The sequence below is a fragment of the Cebidichthys violaceus genome, unplaced genomic scaffold (assembly GCF_023349555.1).
Source record: "Cebidichthys violaceus isolate CVI_PGR_0920_01 unplaced genomic scaffold, fCebVio1.0.p SCAF_10, whole genome shotgun sequence".
Lineage (NCBI taxonomy): Eukaryota > Metazoa > Chordata > Actinopteri > Perciformes > Stichaeidae > Cebidichthys > Cebidichthys violaceus.
Window position 1 is genome coordinate 157,501 of NW_027176263.1, and position 20,508 is coordinate 178,008.

The 20,508-nt window shown below is 40.7% G+C and overlaps 1 protein-coding gene across 1 annotated transcript in view; it reads left to right on the forward strand.

The window, feature by feature from the left end:
• LOC137878599 (inactive phospholipase D5-like) overlaps window positions 1-20,508 on the forward strand; it is a 44,261-nt gene that overhangs the window by 6,825 nt on the left and 16,928 nt on the right. The window contains exon 2 of the mRNA XM_068718961.1: window positions 19,183-19,319. Within this exon, the coding sequence (XP_068575062.1) occupies window positions 19,183-19,319 (137 nt within the window). The remainder of the gene's footprint in view (window positions 1-19,182; window positions 19,320-20,508) is intronic.

Here is a 20,508-nt window from a genome sequence, read left to right on the forward strand (position 1 = left end):
ATATAAGGCAGTAACACCAGGAACCATAAACACACACACGGTATTGTTCTTGTCAACTGAACAGGCGGCAACATCCGGGTCTGAAAAGTGAAGCCAATGCTGAAGAGCCTTAAACTTGCATTCTTTCTAATGGCCATCAGGGGGCGACTCCTCTTGATCCAAAAAATAAGTCAGATTGTATCTAAGTCTACGAGAAGATGACCATACACTTCTCACTGGAGTTGAGTTTATGGTCTCAACCGCTAGTTTCTAGTCTTCTTCAATACAGCATGATGTTCATTCAGTAAATGCTGGTGTCATTTAGAGTCAAATAGAACATAAAGCAGGGGATGCTTTAGGGCGGGGCTACCTTGTGATAGACAGGTTGCTGCCACAGCATTGCCCGGTCTTGGAGTTATCTGTGTTTTCATCTTACAACACTAACCCTTTTCACAGTGTGTTTTCAAGTCAAGCTAAAAAAAAATAAAAAATTCAGTGTGTGATTTTCCTAACTCAAGGCTACAAAACTGTAGTACACATAACAATGGCCGACTAGGTCCACTTCTTATATACAGTCTATGCAACTGACACATTGTCAAAGAGCTGCTGCAGGGTTTCAATTTGTGTAAGAAAGACACACACTATATAGAAATCACACACACACACACACACACACACACACACACACACACACACACACACACACACACACACACACAAACAAAAGTTCTGCATTGTGAAAAGTTGTATTGGCAACAAGACTCTGAAAAAGGTCACAGTGAAGAGTTGTTGCTCAGCTTTATTTTTAGCTGCACTGCAGATATTGTGCCGAAGCAACTTCTGGAGAGTAGTTCTCTTTGTCCCCAAGGTGATCACTTTATTTTGCTATAAAAATAAAAAAAAAAACTGACTTTGACGCAGAAAAAGAAAAAAGAGTGTTCTGGTCCTGAATCGAGTTAAAGCTAAAGCTAAAGTTAAACTGAATTTGTTTGTGCACCTGTTTGGATCATTATTGTTATTATGTAGACATCTTTCACATCAGCTTCTACAGTCTAAACAGTTCCTTAAAAATTAAATTGAAGGACGCATTGTTTTGATGATTGGTTGACTTATATCCTGATCTTAAAGCTGCTGATAATGTCCTCACTCGGCCATCAAAAATCCAGTGGAATTAAACAGGAGAACTTATTGTGAATCGATTCATGGCAGTCTCCCTCTTTCTCTCTTTCTCCGTCTTCCTTTGTTCGCTGCCATCGCGGTAATTTAACCGAGGCCTGTGGCTTGTCAAGGGATGAAGCCCAAGCAGCTCTCCTGGCAGAGCTTTAATGAAACCCTTTTGGCTCTCAAATGATATGTGTGCTTGACTGGGTATGAGTGTGTGTGTGTGTGTGTGTGTGTGTGTGTGTGTGTGTGTGTGTACGCTGTAAACCACCCTCTCTGTCTATACACACCAGCTGAGCCAGTGTAATTGAACATCCTGCTGATTCCACCACAAACACATGGAGTCACACACACACACACACACACACACACACACATATGCACAAGCACTGAAGTGTAGTTGGTAGGGATGTGACCAACGGCAATACGATACACTCGCTATTATGGATATGCAGAGGAGAGCAGTGGCCGGAAACGCCATCGGAAGCGTGGAGGAAAATGCAGGGGTCTGTAATAACGTTTGCTTTTTAGTAAGACGAGAACGATGCGAGTACCGTCGACGACAAAAAGCACACATATCTCACGTATCGCTACACCAGCAGGAGCATATTGTAAGTGTGATATCGTGATTGTATTATTGATAGGTGGGAGTATCAGGTCTGTGTAGAGAGGATAGAAGTTGTAAAGGAGGAGAGTTGACATGCTGACTCAGAGGGTTGTGTGTGGCGGAGGGAACAGGGTAGGCAGAAAAGGGATGATAACAAATGTAATCTGTAGAACTCTTCTTAACATAATTACAAACTGCTCTCCAAGGAAGAGAGAGCAGAACAGAATACATGAAAATGTTGGTGGAATCATCAAACACAGGGACAATAAAAAGCTGTTGAAAGATACAAGAAAATAATGAAATGGAAGAACTGGAGAGATAAAACCAGATAAAAAAGGTATCTCATATTCACAAAGGCTTTCTTATTATAAAGGAATGTGTGTACGTGTGTGTGTGTGATGGAGCAAATAGGTCGGCAGAGTCGACTAATAAACTAACTGTGCAATCAGATATAACTCAACACACTTGAGTGGGCAGGTGCACAGAAGAACAAACATCACCTGAATCTACAGCTCCCCTTTGTTTTACAGAGCTTTATAGTGAGTTTCATTGTTTCACTGTCCCGCCCACAGCTTTACTGATTTGGTTAATTCTGGCTGCAAGCAGCCGTTTCCAGCTGTTTTAAGCCCCACAAACCCACTTTACTCAAACTGACACAGACACAGTTAGTGATAGCTGATGAACATAGTGAAGCATTTAGCAGCTTAGGAGGCAGACATTTCCCTTGATAGAGACCAAAAACAGAGCTAAAGGAGAGAGAGCGGATAATGTTGCTACATAACTGCTGGATATGTAAATAAGCAACACGTTTGCCATCTTAAACGATGTTGTGTTCACAACTAATTCTGCTGCTCACAGGTGGTCAAAAAAGAACAGTTATTGCAGGTTTAATGAAGTTTTTGTTTAATTAAATATACAGCTTGTTTAGGAATCAGGCGGTTATAAAATAACTTAAGTCTGCACGAGTTCACTTCAGTTAAATGATGTTAAAATCAAAAATGAGTCAAGGATGATTTGTTTCCATCTCTTTAACATACAGATAAAATGGAGAGGACGCTATGGGATGTACGTAAACCCTACCGTGAACAGTGGAGACTCTGAAAGGGACAAAAGAAGCAAACTCCTGACATCTCTTTTGCTCGTTCTTATTGCTGACATAGCATTCAAGGAAAGATAAGTCTTTCCACCGTTTTCAACCCACTCAGTGCTGAATTTATATATCTATATATTTATATCCTTACAGTGTCAGAGCTGACAAATACATTCTTAAGCTTAGACAATGCATGCAGTGCTGTTGTGTGTGTGTGTGTGTGTGTGTGTGTGTGTGTGTGTGTGTGTGTGTGTGTGTGTGTGTCTTACGTAACCAAGCGCTCCCAGCTTAAAGACTTGACCAAGAGGAAGGCTTGTGGAGGGCTGACTAAATGAACAGAGGGTTGATTGGGTGAGTTAACGGTGGGCTCAGGTCTCATCATGGTCAGCAGGGCTCTCATGTCATTTTAATGGGACTATAATTGGCTTATTGATTTTGAGAGCCCAGCTGGGATCAATGGAAACAGCCACTTTGCAAGGGGGAAGAGAGAGAGTGTGAGGGAAAGTAGATGGATCCAATGATAGCCACTGAGATTCTGTTGTAACCGCTGTAAAAAAGGAAAGAAATTACGATGTATTACAGTTCTTTTTCCTCATTCTCTATGTGATCAAATCTCTGAACAGTTGGTGTTTTGTCCTCGACAGATTTTAATTTCTCATTCATTCAAGCAATTTGCACGTGTTTGGCACATGTGTGCAATTGTTTACAGTTTGCAGATGTATAAGTGATATATAAATGAGACTAGAAATGACTTCTAGAAATTCAGAACTATAGTTTTATTAATTTAACCTCCATTCAAGATTTTAGGAAATAAGATTGATCATGCTCATTTATATAAATAAAAAAAAAAATCAGCCTTCATTGATTTCTCTGCTCTCGACGGCCAAACGGCTAAAAAGAGCAGAAGTAGTCGTCCTTTTAAAAGACGTCCAATAGTGTCGATGTAAATGGGTCACATGACTGTAGAGCTGTTAATGAGGCTGTTAATAAAACTGACTCCACTGATGGTGAACAAAGAAGCTGCTGCACCGCAGAGCTCCCCACCATCTTTATGCTGCAGTTAAAAAATCCACCAAAAATATAAAAAAAATCTGCAGAAGCGACCTGGTGCAGCCTGCAAAGAATAATGTTATTCTTTTAGAATATATATCATTTTAAGTTTTTAAAAAGGTTCAGTAATCTCCTAAAACACCAAGTTACACGTTATATGACCTTATATATTCACAGGTTGCAGAGTACAAAGAGCAGGAAAACGAAAGGCATAAAGCAATGTTGACAATCTGGCGGGGAAGAATCTTAAGACTGTTTAGAAAAGCGATTGAGAAAAACTGTAATTATCAACAAACAACCTGATTTCTTGAGATTTCACTGCGGCCTCCAGAATGTGTGCTGAGAAAAAGACTGCAGGAAGTCCGGCCGTAATAAAAGAGGATCTTCAAGTCCTTGGTGCAAAGTAAGCTGTGGTTCAGTAAAACAAAACAAAAATAAAATAAAAAAGGTACAAGGACTTCTTGTAACAGCTTCGGTCAGATTGTACAACATATTCATGGCGAGGTGAAGGTCACTCAGACTCAATGGGTCTGTTCTGCCAAAAAAAAAAAAATTACAAAATAAGAGAAGAGCTTCAAGAGTCCAAGAAAGTACAGCACACTGTCATCTAGCCTACAATAGTGCAGCAGCCTGCTTTGTTAGAGTTTGGGTTACTGGACCTAATGCAGAAACAGAGAGTCAACTACGACAACGTTTAAGATCAATTAAACGGATTTACAACCAGCAAACAATATCTACAGGAAACTAAGAGTCTACAACATTTCAGTCTGGACCAATAGTGGTATAGATTGATGATGGGATCTATAGCATCCACACATGCTCTTTTACGTCTCATCTCAGTTTTCTGTCTCCCCTTAAAACCGCTGTCGCTTGCGGGTAGAGAGTTGGGGACAAGTCTAAGGGGCCCGTTTGTTCACAAGACATTCCCATTTCAGTTATTTTACCCAGAGTTCTTAGCTATTCAAAAGACAGCACACTTTGGCACAAGAAGAAACACTTGTTTAAATGCTTGAAATGTCACATTTCAAACATTTAAACGTGCATTTAAAATGCTTGAAATGTCACAAATAGCATAAATTTACACCGACTGAAAACTCTCTCCCTCCTTCTCTATCAGACCTGTCTGCTTTCCTTTCACACACACACACACACACACACACACACACACACACACACACACACACACACACACAACGTTTTAGGAGTGTATTCGGCTTTTACAGGTCAGCTTCAAGGCCAGCGCTGGCATTTGTCTTCAGAGATAGACACGGACCTTTCTCCATTAAGTCAGTTATTGCAAAGGTCAGGGAAAAGTTACAGTATGGCGAGGGAGGGACAGACTGCACCTGACTGGCCTTCAGAAGACGCCGTATAGGTGGTTTCCATCATTACATTACATTACAGTCATTTAGCAGATGCTTTTATCCAAAGCGACTTACAATTCAGTATCTATACACCGTAGGCACAGCTACGGGAGCAACTTTGGGGTTAAGTGTCTTGCTCAAGGACACATTGACATGAGACTAGCGGAGCAGGAGCCGGGGATCGAACCGCCGACCCTCTGATTGAAAGGCGGCCCTGCTCTCCACGGTCACCCATCAGTGTTTGAATGCTAGTATTTGTACTTATTGTATTATATTGTCAGTGTCAAGTATTAGTACATTAGGTGACTTATTTGACACGCATGAAGATAAACGTAAACCGTAAGTAGGCCATCACTGAGTTTCTAAATCACTCATCGCACCTGTTGTGCAACCATCAATCAGTCCTGATTGGCTAGTATCCACATCCAACCAGAGGCAGAGAACGCATTCTCACCAGAAACCAATCAGTTCTAGTGTTCTCTGGACAGACAGGTGCATCAGTCAGAATCCCTCTTATCTGGCCCTCAGACATCAATTAACCCGTCAGCCAGCATATATGCTGCGACCAGTGTGCTGCTGCAATTGAAAACATAAATTACGGTTTGCTACGGAGAGCTTTCCTGCACAAATCACACACACATAAACTACGCAGCTTCTGCATCCCAGCCTCCCTTGTGAAAACATGACATAGTGGATTAAGCTCCGTGATGGATAAATTTCAGCAGGCCTCCAAACAATGCAATGGGCTTATCGACAGTGGCGACGAGACCCGAGTGGGAGTCTGGGGGAATAGATCCGGGGATGGAGGATGCAGGTAAGAGGGATGGAATGACCAGATTGAGAGCACATGTGCACACGTGGGAAGCTGTGCAGCTCACAGTTAAACAGGAGTTGATGAGTTTAGGTACGAGGGTTGCGTGACTGTCAAAGTGAATCTGGGAGAGATCGGAGCTGCTGGGACCGTCGAGCTCCGACTCGCTTGTCGCCACACTGCCTTGAGAAGTGATGGATGGCCTCGACTACAGTTTCAACAGAGGAATAGACGCTCGCATTGACACGGAAGCAATTAAATGTAGAACTACTTTATTTATAAGTCTCACTGGTACAAGAACGGGGACAAAACAGTTTCAACATACCAGCAGTAATTTGTCACATAAATGAAATGAAGAGACACAGAACAATTGTATCCTGCATGATATATAACAGTGTCAACAACGGGGAATAGAATAAGAGTGTGTGTAGCTGTGTGAGCATTTAGCTTTTGTGGAAGCACCTGAATCAGTGTACCAGACAATATAAAAATCTATACTGCAACACGTTCATTTTACACAAATTACTTTTAATAAAATGCCACATTTTACTGATTTCAGGCGTACTTACAGTAAAGCTGCTTTAATCAATATCTTTGTATTAACAAGGGACATGACTCTGTGTAGTGAGAAAGGCGATCCTACAGAGAATTATCTGCCGACTCTTCATTTCCCAGCAGGCAGCTCTTCCAGTGAGTTTCAGCTCAGCGGTCTGGTTCACAACTTTATTGCTATAATAGATAGTTTTGTGAAGTGAAGGGTTAACATTTCAACTAACAATGAAACTTCTGTTGATTAACAGCATTCAGACACTTTTTGTATTACAGGTTTTCTAAAAAAAAAGGTATTCATGAATAGAAAATGAGGTATTATTTTAAATATATGCTAATACATTTCCAAAAACAGAAATCTGAAGACTGGATAAAAGTAGTTTGTTCATTTTAGAGTCAAAGGTTTTTACAGAGAGGATTTTGGATCCCTCTTTTTATTATTCCATAAATCAGAAAATACTGTCAACAAAAAATATTGTATTGTATGTTTTTGGAAAATAAATCAGGCTGTGAATGATGTATGAACTGTGTAAACCTTCAGAATAGAGATAAGAATGAAACTGGAGAGTTTGGTGTATGTAAATGCTACTGAAGTGGAAATTCCAGGTCTGAGAGAATACTCAATGTGAGGAAACGGCCTTCAAAGATATGGATTGTAAAATTACAATTTTGGTGAATAGGGTAAAAAATGTGATCAATAGATATCACCATGAAACCTCCCCAGTTGATGACTTACATTAAGACAATTGTTTTTTGTATGACAAGTTTTCTGAAATGTTATGTTCAAATATGCAAATGATTTTAGGAGAAAGCTACAGACGGTCATAAAATAAACACCTACATTTATATTTTGGATGTTTTCTTTCGCCTAGTCTGAAAGAATAAGCAAAGTAGCTCAAAATCTCAAAGTTGACCAGTGCACGAGAAAACAATGCTTTTGCCTGTAGTGTCTCACCTTCACAAAAATCAATGTGAAAATAATGCAACAATGGGAAAGTGGTCGATCGTTGAACCTAAAGCGATTCATCACCTGAATCTGCAGCTCCACTCGGCTTTACAAAACTTTAATGCGAGTTTCAATTCATTGTTTAGCTGTCAGGCCCACAACTTTACAGCGTTCTTTCACTCTCGTTTTCAGTGGCTCTAAAAACCTACACTACCTGCTCAGCACCAAACTGCACAAAAAACTACACAAAATGAACACCTGGTGAACATACTGCAGCATTTAGCAGCTAAGAGCCAGGTATTCCCCTCGACAGTTGGTGGAGACCAAAACAGAGTTCAAAGGAAAGACAATATTGGACTTACATTCTTTAGGACACAAATCAATTGTTTGCTTACACATTTGTAAAATACACATTTAAGAATAAGGGTTTGCCATTACAAATGTAATTTACAGAAGATACTTGTTTGTAGTACCCACTGCAGAAAAGATATCTTTCCTTAAACATTTAACCTTCAAGGACCTCATGAAATACACAGTATCAGAGTTCATCTCTGCTAGCCGAGAGCAGCGGCTGATTGTACATCATAATAAAGGAGAGAGGTACTGCTGAGATGTGATTGCATTCACAAAGATTTATTACTGCTATGAGATCATTAGCATCATTATAAGCCACCTTGGAAACAAGAATATAGGCAGAGAGAACAGAAACCATTATGGCGTGGTTTTGTCTAAGAATCAGTGAAAATGTTGAGATTTTTCAACTCATAGAATATCTGACACACTTCAAAATATGAGATAGTTTGTGCCATCACAGGGTATTGCGGTTAAACAGCTTACATGTTGTCTCTTCTCTTCAGTGTCACCCTCCCTCCTGTGGGTGCACCTGTCTTAAAGATGGATGGTGTTCCTGCTATATTGATTTGCTCCAATTATGTTGTGTGGATTTAGACTGAAAGTCAAAAAGACAGAAGTTGGTATTAAGCCAGGTCATGTTTCTGTGAGCAAAAAGCTTTTCATTACATGTAGCTTTGTAGAGGCAGACACAGTGGAGAGAAGTGAATAATGTAAGCCTGTTCATATTTGTTCACATTTATCATGAGCAAATCCTAAAATGAATTAAAGAGAAAGAACAACGACACCATTAGCCTTTGACCATCAGAGCGTCCATAGAAAACCTCCTGAAGAAAAGCTTTTGTCCGCGATACAAATCTATTTTTATGCCTCATAAGCAGAAGGCCATCTGGATGCATAACAAAGTTTTTTTTTAATCACATCTGAGCTTGCCAGTTTAAAAAAAGTACAATGACAGTGTTTCATCAAAGTCAATTTTAGTTAATAAGTGGAAGAAAAAAGTAAAGACAAGTTGTGAGCAGTAACTTCCTGGCATCTGTGAGGCTGACAAAACCAGGCTAGCTGCTAAGCTAAGGGTCTCCTGGCTCTGGGTTCATGTTTAGCGTACTGACACGAGGGTGGTATCGATCTTCTGATCTTATGGAAGAAAAGCAAAAAGACATTTCATTATTTAAAATGTTGTTAGAATGGAATACGCAGCTGTCACTACTCCTGAGATAACCTTTCAGAGAATTACACTGGGGTTATTGTAATATATACACAAGTTGTTATTTATGTCTACAAAGGCTTCGACCAAGAGTTTCCGTTCCACAGTTATCAACACAAAAGTGAGCAGATCCCCAAATGCACGAGACTTGACAGAGCTGTCAAACAGACTGATAGTGGAAAATCTTCAAAGACATGTCGGTCTGGGCCTCCAGCCATTACAGACCGAGCGCCAAGAATCTGGTCATCTATTTCTTTCTTTTATTTGACCAGTGGCGTCAAGCTCAGATGATCACTCCTTTTTAAAATTAACCAGAGATGGAAAAAGGGCCCTCAGCCAGCCAGCTACTGCAGTCTGTAATGCAAAGTCATCTGGACTTGCTTTGTAGTTTTGAAGACATCTCTTACTCGCCAAAGAGGCCAAAACTGTTTTTGAACTTTGCACAGTTCCACGGTGATCTAACTAGAAACCTCATGACCTGGGCGACAGATAGTAGTCATTATCATAGCACTATCTCTCTCTCTCTCTCTGTGTGTCAAGGTGAGCGCTGTTATCATGAAGTCACTTCCTTATAAAGATGCTGGGATTGTGCTTGAGAAAGCGCAGATCTGTTTGACTGCTCTATCCGGCCGGCAGGGCACTCGGAGCCCTGCGTTCACTCAAGAGACCCGAGCAGACAGACAGCGAGATGAACTAAGAGCACCCGGTCTCTCTGAAGAGGTGCACTCCATGTCGCTTTCCATCAGGCGGGGAGCAAGCAGCTGCTCAAAGGGTGGCAAGCTGTGACAGCACACTGTCATTTCTTTTCTAAAATATTGCACAAAAGGAATTATTCTCTATAGCTGTTTAAAGTCAGGTTGCCTCTAAAATGTGACTCTTTTTCCGACGTGGATTAGCCCACAAAGCTCTGATGCTAATTGAGAATAGCCAACAGCTTCCAGCACATACACACATCCCAGCTTTTCACTTTAACTCAAATTCACAACATATTTGCGACCCGAACAAATGGCTTCATTGTTTACAATAGTTTATACTTGAATTTGTCATTATAGTACCTGTGCAAAACATTTATGACAATAGTCAGTAACGCCGATCACGTTATCGTTTGCAGTTAACGACGTACATCAGCTGTGACATCGCTCTTGAATGTGAACGAGGCTGTAATGAAACTCTATATATCTTTTATACATCCGTGACCGTTTCAATATTGAATGCTTGCTAATCAAAGTGACAGCTGTAATGTCTTTCAGTGTCCCTTCATTTCAGCTTTGATGAATTTCCTCAGGGACAATCCTCTCCCCACAGCCTGGGTGTCACCTTGATCAAAGACAGTAAAAAAAAAAGGACTTACGACACCTGATGAAGAGGAGTCTCTTTTAACTCACCCTGGGCTACACAGCCACCTTCAAACATCAAATCACCCAGCTCTGTGTCAGTACAGCATGCATCCACGCATTGACCAAACTGTAGCACAGAAAGAAATGAAGCTTTTGCCTAGGATCAAAACATCTTGAAATCTCTCCACAAAAACGGTTACTTGATAATACTTCAGCGATCAGATGAGCGCATTGTCTGAATGTTGGTTTGGACAACCAACATTCAGAGGCAGACATTCGAAAAATAATATTTACCATACCGCTGTGTGAGTGGTATCCATCCTCACAGCTGTATTTAAATGAAATGAATACCTATGGTGACATGTACATTCAATTAAATGAATTTTTCAGTTTACTGAGAACATTTCAAATGGCACAGATGGGACCCAAATGTTCCCAAATGACCAATTTGAAGATTCTTCCTTTACAAAAACCTCTTGCTCTGCTTCTCAGATGTTTTGCCAGATGCTTTGGGCTGCAACTGCATCATTTCAAGTGGATGTTCACTCTAAAAGTGGACAGTTTTGTCATTAAATCTTTGATTTATTCTGTGTTCCATCTTCATTTATATGTACGCTGATGCTCACACATCTGCAGAAATCTCACAGATGTTACATTTCTTATGATAGACTTATCTTATGGTTGCAGAGATATTCTGTATTCATTTTGGTGTAGACATTTTCAAGCGAGGGCCTGAATTGTCAAGTCACCACTGATAGAGGACTAAATAAACCGAGCAGGAGCGTTTTCTGAGCATATGCTCTCGTTTTATCTGTGATGCTGAGAATGATCACGATAGAGTGAATACATTGAAAGTAGATAAAAGACACAGGACACAGACACCGACTCCGGCAGTAAACACAGTATAATGACGAGCATGCCTTTATGAAATCTGACTCAACTCATTACACAGAGCTAAAGAGAGATGGCAGGTGAGAGAGAGAGAGACCAACCAGGCAGGTTATTGGAAATGAACCGCGTTCGAAGCATTTTGCTTCAAGCTTTTAGACACACACACACACACACACACACACACACACACACACACACACATAAAGAAAACTTGTCTCCTCAGCACTTACGTGGACAGCATGTCATGACACTGTCTGAAATTGCTCTCTTTCTGTCACTCATTCTGCACCGCTGGCATTCAAAAGCTATATAAATACACCAGACGCAGACACTCAAACACTCACAGTAGAGCTACTGATCACCTGCATGTGAGTTTAGATGTAAATGCTAGAAGCAGCCATGTTAGGAAAACACTGTGTCATTTAACTGGTGATTATTTTATATTTACTACACATTTAACACTCATTAAATAATAGTCCAGACCAGAACCAGGAAGTATCATGTTATTGGTGGACGACTAATGAGTGGTGGTGAATGAAAGCAGTGGCTTTGAACTCAGAGCTTTGGATGTTGTACAGTTTGCTTTCACTGGTCTGGAAGTCTGAAGATAAAATTAAATGGGAAACTGCTGTCACTCCTTCCTCTCTTTTTAGAGTCACTCCACCTTTACATCTTCAACGTGTCCAAAGTTTTTTGTCAAAACATTTGCATTTAAAAAAGAATAATCATAAAGCAATTCTCAATGTACATGAGCCAGCAGCGTAATGCCAGATCATCTGACAATCTGAACATAATAAATAATCTATCCGTTGCAACATTTCAATTTTAGAAATTAATATAATTTTTATGATAAAAGAAAAGCCAGCCAAAGCTGAAAAAGCCTCTGGTGCAAAAGCTTATTGTGTTCAGATTCACTTGGCTCGGTTGTGTTACACCCATTTAACTTCATGTGAGTGTTGCTTGATTGTGATAAATTAGTTGATGGTAAAACTTGGTGCAGAAGCCAAGACTGCAGTTACACCGAGCAGCTTTGAGAAGGGAAAGTGTAGTGTGTGTGTGTGTGTGTGTGTGTGTGTGTGTGTGTGTGTGTTTCATCATCTTTTTCCTCTGCAACCGCCAGATCCCTGCTGTGAAGCACAGACAAGCTGAATAGTATGATGACACCTTAAGATGAAGAACCATAAAAGTGTTTTGTGTGTGTGTGTGTGTGTGTGTGTGTGTGTGTGTGTGTGTGTGTGTGTGTGTGTGGAAGAGACAGTGTACAGCTAGTCAAGATCAGCAGCAGTGTGAACAAACTTTACAATAATCCATAGATACACACAGTATATGCGCTACGGTGTCCGGATAATAAGAAGTGAATTTAACACTTCCAGCATGTTAAATGACCGCACACAATCGGCCCACTTTCCCCCTAAAGTACCATTATTTTTGTATTTAATACTAACGTCAGTGTAGTGTAATATTGTGTATGGTTAGAATAACGATTTCTCCATTTCCAAACACTGCATCAACGTTTCTATCAGTAAACCTTGTACATCCCCACTGTAGTCTGGAGATAACACCAAAACAGGAAACACATTCTGCAAGCTTCAATTGAAGGAAATGGAGGCAAATATTCACATGGATGAATTGTAATGTGACCATACCTGTCGGCTACATTAGAGTTCACCTATTGATACTCATCAGCAATGTCCCCTTTTCAGTGACACACATGTAGCAAAACCATCTCCACTGCAAACCTTCTGTTTGTGACGCCAGTTCCACAGAAATAGTCTCCTATTGAGTCATGAGACTTGACTAAATAGAATTTACCTGGATTCATTTCCATTGGACTCATTACAGAACAATATCCTTGCTGTTTTTCCTATTATAACTTGAGTTTTCCATTACAATTGCTAAACTCATGGCTGTGTCCTATCCTAATTTAGACCTCCTATCTTATCATAACTTAAAATATCTTACTTATGACTGTTAAAATTGATTCATCTTGTCGTGCCTGTGTCCATAATTGGAAAGTACCGGTCTGATACTCAAGATGGACAAGCTATAATAGATCAACCGTAGCAATAAAACAAAGTGCATTTATGATCTGTACGACCACTGGCAGAGCCTCACGCCTCCTTGTCTCTCCAGAGCCTTCAAACAACATTAATCAAATTTAAAATGATGATGGTCGATAAACAGTAATAAATGCTCCGGGAAAATTAAAGTGTCATCATACGTTTTAAGTAGCCTTTCAATCATTATATTTTGATCATTATATTCCCCATCTTCGTGGTCATTGGCATACAGACAGTGGCAGTTATTTTGAATTTAATACAGGGTTTATGCCATCCTAACATGGCAAATCTCTAAGTTAGTACATTTCTGTAATAGCTCTATTCCTATCCTATGATAAGATAGGATTTTCTTTTCCTGAATGCAGTTAGGAAACATGTTTCTGTCGTAAGAAAAGTCCTAACTGTCATCCTAAACTGAGATAAGATACGTTTTCACACCTAGGAAGTTTCTGTCATGAGGCCTATGTTCTATAAGCACATGGTCAGCCCACTGTCACTCTACTGTGTATTACAGAGTAAATGAGAGAATGTAAAATGGCCTGATTGTGTACTATTCATCTGTCTCGTGTTGTGTTGGTGATATGAACAGGTGAAATCCAACGCTTGAACTATCAATCAGAACCTGTAGTGTAGGAGAAGCTACTGCGTTAGCTTCATCTATAGAAACAGAGCAGACTGATTTGGGTTAATCGTTGTTTTGTCGAGCATTTATTTTGTGACTCGGGTTGCCAGTAGCTTGTTTTTTGTTTTTTTGTTTGGAAGACTACTTTAACCTTATTTTAGCTTATATTTAATATCAACAAGTGTCTCGAGCCAAACCAAAGATACCGCAGCACATGGTACACAGCACATGTCTTGTCGCGTTAAAGCATTGCGTTCTATTATCTTTTGTTCTGTTCGTAGAGATGCTTTTAAAAGATAAATCTCTACCAGTGTGACTACTGAACGGTGCAAAACACAGAGCCTACGAAGAAGCTATTGTTCTCTTGATGAGCTGACACCAAAATCTGACATCTACTGCTGATGTTTTGGACAGATGAAAGGTTTCCTCTAAACAAAAGACGATTGTATTTCTGCCAGAAATATCTCACCGTCACGTCACATCATCTATGTTTGGCTCACTATCCACAGAATTAGTCCCGTAGGGTGTTTTTTTTTCGTATCCTGTATATTCACTTATAAGGCTCAGGTACATATAGCTGCTGCACTCACTGAAAGCAAACACGCACTTATCCATATATATATATTAATGAGATGCTAGTCGCCGCCTCTTCAACAGTAAGTATTAGACATTAAATGTGACTGAGGGGTATTAATTAAACAGTGCACATTTGAATTGCTACAAACAATTAGACAACATTTTCGACAGACATAATCAGATTTAATTTCTTCATCCATTTGCGCGATGTGGAATAACTTTCGCCTGAGTGTCTCCGTCACAGCACGACAACAAGTCTCTGTATCCGCAACACATTCATCACCTTCACACCACAAAACTCATCAACAGTTCATCAACAATTTATGAACTGTTTCCACACCTATCGACAAGGTGAAGTAAAAAAAAAACTGCCTTTCCTTGTGGGAAAAACAGGACAACGTGAGCACCGTGCTCATCACGAATGTGATTAAAACCCTGGATGGATGCAGCAAGAAGGGGGAATGGTGATGGAGACGCGAGTGAAAAGGTAGCAACACCAAGAGGTCTGTCAATATACACTCAACGTCTCAAGAGTCCAGATGGCACAGAGACACGATATCTGCATCCAGGGGTTGTTTTTATGTTGGTGTTACTACGATATGGTAGAGTGACGTTATATCTAAAGCTCTTAGTTAACAGCAGTGAACACACTTATCAATTAAAAAAAGAGAAGCATCATCTTTAAAGTTTGATTATCCAGTCATTAGCTTAACTTGTAGATATATTGGTAGTTAACCGCCTGTGGACTAGTTTGGTTTTTAGTTACAATCTCCATCCAATTCAGCGACAAAATCCCTTTCTCATCCTCTTTTTCTTCTTCTTTTTCTCTCTCTTCTCTTCTCTTGTGCATGGATGGAAACTGGCTGCACTAAAAGCAACTGTCTCTTCAAACGCCGGCCAAAAACTCATCCTGTCACCAGGCGATCTCGCGCTCTGCCCGACCTGCTAGCGTCCACACAACATCTGCAGCGCCCAGAGTGCTCATAAGACAAATTAGACCAGGATGCGTTGCTCGCTGTCGGTGTGACGCAAACTCCTCTTTCCCTCCGAGCGGCACGGCTCCTTGTTCTCACCGTGTCGCTGGTAAAGAGGAAATGCTCATTAGAGGATAATTGGGCCGCTGACACTTTTCTCAGGCTGCACTATGAAGAAAGTCATTTTGCGTCTCTGTCCACTCGAGCCGTATGGGCAAATTTTAGTACGGTGACATGGCAGCACAACAAACTGAGACAAAATAAAAACTGAGATGTCACTGTCTGTTCTCAAACTATGTAGCCTACAGCAATGAGTCAAATGTGCCAATCATGCAACAGATAGCAAAGGGCAGACTTAGAGGTTTGACAGAGAGAAGGCCTCTGTTTAAAAGTTCTGCCTGTGATGTAAACATCCACTCTCTCTGGCCTGACTTTCACTTGGGACAGAAACAGTGACTGTGCATTGGGTTTTTGTGTGTGTGTGTGTGTGTGTGTGTGTGTGTGTGTGTGTGTGTGTGTGTGTGTGTGTGGGTGTGTGTGGCACCGTGCCATCCACCTTGCACAGCCTTCTTTAGATGGACTTTGGGGAGCTTTTTAAAACAGCCGTCTAGCAGTCGCACTAAATCATGTTATTTATGATTCTTTTTTTTTCGTAACTCTCTCGAGGCAATCTTTGCTTCTGATAGAAGACTGGAATTTTATACCATATACTGCTGTAATTAACTGTCGCTGTAAACAGCCAAAAACGCATCTGACACATGAAAAAAAAAGAGCACAAAAGCTTGTACATGCTAGCTTAGAAAATGAGAGTTATTGATGATACCAGCTGGATGCTTCAGTGCTCAGTTTAAAGTGAGGAAGCAATATGGGAAGGAAATTGTTTGACCATTAGCTATCCCAAAAAATGCCCCATTAAAGAATCAATATACGACATTTAGAGCATTGTCACAGCAGCAGCAGTTAGCGCTTTTAGCACCAGTAGCCATGACCCGCCGTCTCAGGCGTAGCCATGTTGAGAGCTTTTGAGAAGCAATCGAAATGCTCAGAATCTCGTGTTATGCACCTTTAAATGACGCGTTCACCCAAATCACAAAACGACCTGTACCCCTAGTGAGATCCAGCCACGCAGATAGTTTAGCCTTCATGTGCTACTGTAGTAGCATATACTTTATTTTCCTTTCCATGAGTATTACATTTAAACAGAGTCTTTGTATTCCTAAACAGTTGCTTTGAGGCACGCTACATCCTGTAACTGTAGGTGTATTGATCCCTAGCTGGGCTCCAGTGTCAGGTAACACCGTCCCTAGTGAACACTTTTGAGTTTGACCTTTTTATACATACCTGCCATGATGCACATCTGATCCCATGTGAATGCAGCAGCTGGTAGACAAACACTGGGAATATGAGAAGCATGCAGTGCTTGATTCTATCCTGCAGGTAGACCATCATCCGTTATAGCTTTTACGTCCGTCATGAGGTCCGGCGGATGAGTGACGGATTTGATTTAGCCTCCATTTAGCCTGCGAGTGTGTGCTGAGCCTGCTTTTGCTAAGTGCCTGTGGCTCTTTGATGTTCAATAGAGAGGAATGTTTCCTTTTTTTTCTTCCTTCACCTGCATTTTTCCAATCAGGTCTGTGGAAGTGAACCAGTTGCGTAGTGGTCAGGAGGTCACGCCTCTAAACTTCATGCTGTTGTCGCCCTTTTGCAACCAGAATGAGACACAGAGGATCGAGAGAGAGAAGGAGTCGGTTGATCAGACAGTGGCTGCATGTAGGAATCAGGTTTAATATACAGCAAGAAATAGAAAACACTATTCCCATGTCAGACGTCAGCTCGGGCAGATGGTTGTGGGGATGAAAGTGTGAAGCCTGCAAGTGTCTCTTTGGTCCACTGGGGACACTTCACTGACTGGTTGGTAGATTAATTTAATTCCCACATGGGAACCAATGGTCATAAATATCTTTAGCTATAATAAACACAATTAAAAAAAACAGGCTGTGTGTGTGCGCGGCTCTTAGAGGTCGATGGCGTGTGATATGAGATTTGTCTCCGAGGATAATGAGTCTGGCTGACTGTGCTAATGATCTACTGTGTTCAAGGATAATTAGTCGTGGCTCTTCTGGCAGGTTTCAAAGGGATCAGGATACATTTGTTATTGTTTCACAAACAGTTGATCTATTATACAAATCTATTTGTACATATTGAAAGCATGAGTGAGGCTGCAATAGATACACCTGCAGCACTGTGTACTTACATAATTATATGACAGATAATGAGACACACATTTTACATTCTTGACATTGTTGTAGTTAAGACAAGCGGATCGCCTTCCGAGTCAGAGCCCATCAACAACACATTTACTTCACAATGATAACTTAATGCAAGTCAAGTGCAAGTCAAAATGTACACAATCAAACCCTGTTGCACACAAATTTATATAACAACAAATTTGCAACATTAAATACGTTTTTAGGGCCGTGCTGTTGCTAAAATGACGTTTATCAACATCATGAGGGAAGGTTAATGAAATGCATCTGCAAAGCCAGAAATGCTTCATGCAGAACATGTGTGCAAAACGCTGTTTGCCAGCGTATTTCATTAGTTTTCCCCTCAATCTGCTCATCGACTGCAGCGTTATTAATGTTGCTGTGGTTCGGCTCAAAGCACTTAGTGAAGGTTAGAGAAAGATTGTGGTCTTGGTAAAATAATCGAAAGGTCAACACTGATTCGATAGCTTGTTTACTTTAGAAATATTTAAAACCACAATCTTCCCAAAGTGTCCCGCAACTTTTGTGTGGCACAAGAATATAGTACTGACTTGATTGGGAAATTGTTGCCAGTGAACATATTTGCTGCCAGCCATTACGTTGCCTTCAAAACTTATTAGACAAAATTAGTAGCGCTTAAACGTAATTTCCAGGACACAGGGTCCGTTCTATTCTCAGTTTGTGTAATACAGAAAATGAGATCCGGCTAACAGAGCCGTATCTTCACCACCAGAGAAGTGGAAATGTGTCAAATAAACGCAAAAAATGACTTTATGCATAGTTTACCAGATGATAACTAAATAACAACTGGTAATAGTTCATATCCTGCAGCTTCTGATGCTCGTATTTCTAACAGTTTCATGTATCGTGACATCCTCATTCCCTTTATAAAACATGCTGATCCTTACTTCCCTCTCACCCACATTGGAGTATTTGGTCTTTGTCCAAATATCTAATGTTTAATGTTTGTTTCTGTATCGATCGCTTCGTTTTGTTATTCTTTCTCTGTCTCCCTCCTTGCTCTCTACTCTCTTCCTTCCCTCTTTACTTTCTTCTCCTCATCCCGGCCTCATGTTCTTTATATGAAAGCCCGAAATTGCAAGGTCGTAGACGTAGACCTACATCTTTGTGTTGAATTCCCCTCTATATCATGTTATGACCCGCTGAGCTGTGCATTAAATCAGGGGTTGTGTCAGCCAGAGCCGCCAGCTAATAGGAGCCAAGGTCTGGGCACTTTGGCCTTGTTTTTACAGTAGTGATGAAGAGAAGAAAACACACCTTGCAAATCAATGTTGTTCTCCCTCTCTCTCTCTGTCCCTCTCTCTCTCTCTCTTTTGCAGTCTCAGCAGAAGTGCGTTGTGATCTTTGCCTTGGTGTGCTGCTTCGCCGTACTGGTGGTGCTGATTTTCTCTGCAGTGGACATTTGGGGCGAAGATGAAGACGGGATCACAGAGGAGAACTGTAGCAGGAACTGCAGGTGAGAACTGCCGAACCACAAACACACGGTTCATTTTCGGTGGTTCCGACCGTTTGCCTTTTCGACACCTCTTCGCAACTTGTGGCCTTAACGGGGGATGTCAGCCCCGAGTTAAAACACTGCATGGGGGGGCTGCACTGGTGAGGTGAGCCGCTTCAGGGACTTTGTGTTGGGTCAAAAGTTGAGCAAGGTAATATTTTTCCTGATGACCCTGCTGTCTTTTTGTCAGTAGGCTACATCCAGTTGTGTCTTACCAGTACGATAAGAAGGTCATGCCGGACTATAAATTACAGTTCGTTTTTTTACTGATTCCAAATGATCAAAAATGTCTGCTTCCAAGTTGACAACCCGTAAGTGAGAAAGGACTGACGGATGAATTCACAAAGTGTGGACTGCGACCACTGACAGCATTATGAATTGTATTGAATTGCATCACGATTCACAAACAATACTGATATTACAGAGAAAACATGCACAAGTTTTGCAGCTGAGTGCAATTTTCCTTTTTTTATAAATGGAGAGGGACGATAAAAATGGTTGATTAGTTTCCTATAATAACCTTATTTTGAATACATTTTTTTTCTCATTACTTTATTACTGTCACTGCATCCCAAAATAAAAGTGTTTAAGCGGAGCATGGCGAGGCCTTCGCCTGGCTATACGATCACTGCTGCTGTTTCCACCGACTCTCTGAAGAAGCTAATTATGTCACACTGCATGTGGCTATTAGCGCTGATCTTTGTTAATTGGACTGTTTTTGCAATGAGGCTCATTGGCACTGCATTTCAGCCTCTTGTTGGAGCTTTGAGATTAGGCAATTTCTTTTTTGTCTTATTTGTGCAGGTTTAGTAGCCACAAAAGCTGCACAGTCCTTTTGTAAATTTGCCCTTCAGTGTTTATTTAAAGCAGCTACAATTTGTTGAGCAAAGCAGTAGAGCTAATATATTGTAATATATAAACCTTTTGAAACCATGGTTGGCGCCAGTAGCTTCTGTGAATTAAACCCACATTTTCTTTAAATGATTTGGCCTGCCTTGGCCTTGAACTTCAAGCTGTTAACTCATTCCAACAGCTTTCAATGCTATATACTCTGATTGTTTTTTAGCTCCAGTTTCAAACCATAAATCAATCTCAGTCGGTGCCCTGTTGCAATCTGGCAGGTCTAACCCACTGTAACAAGATGTAAACT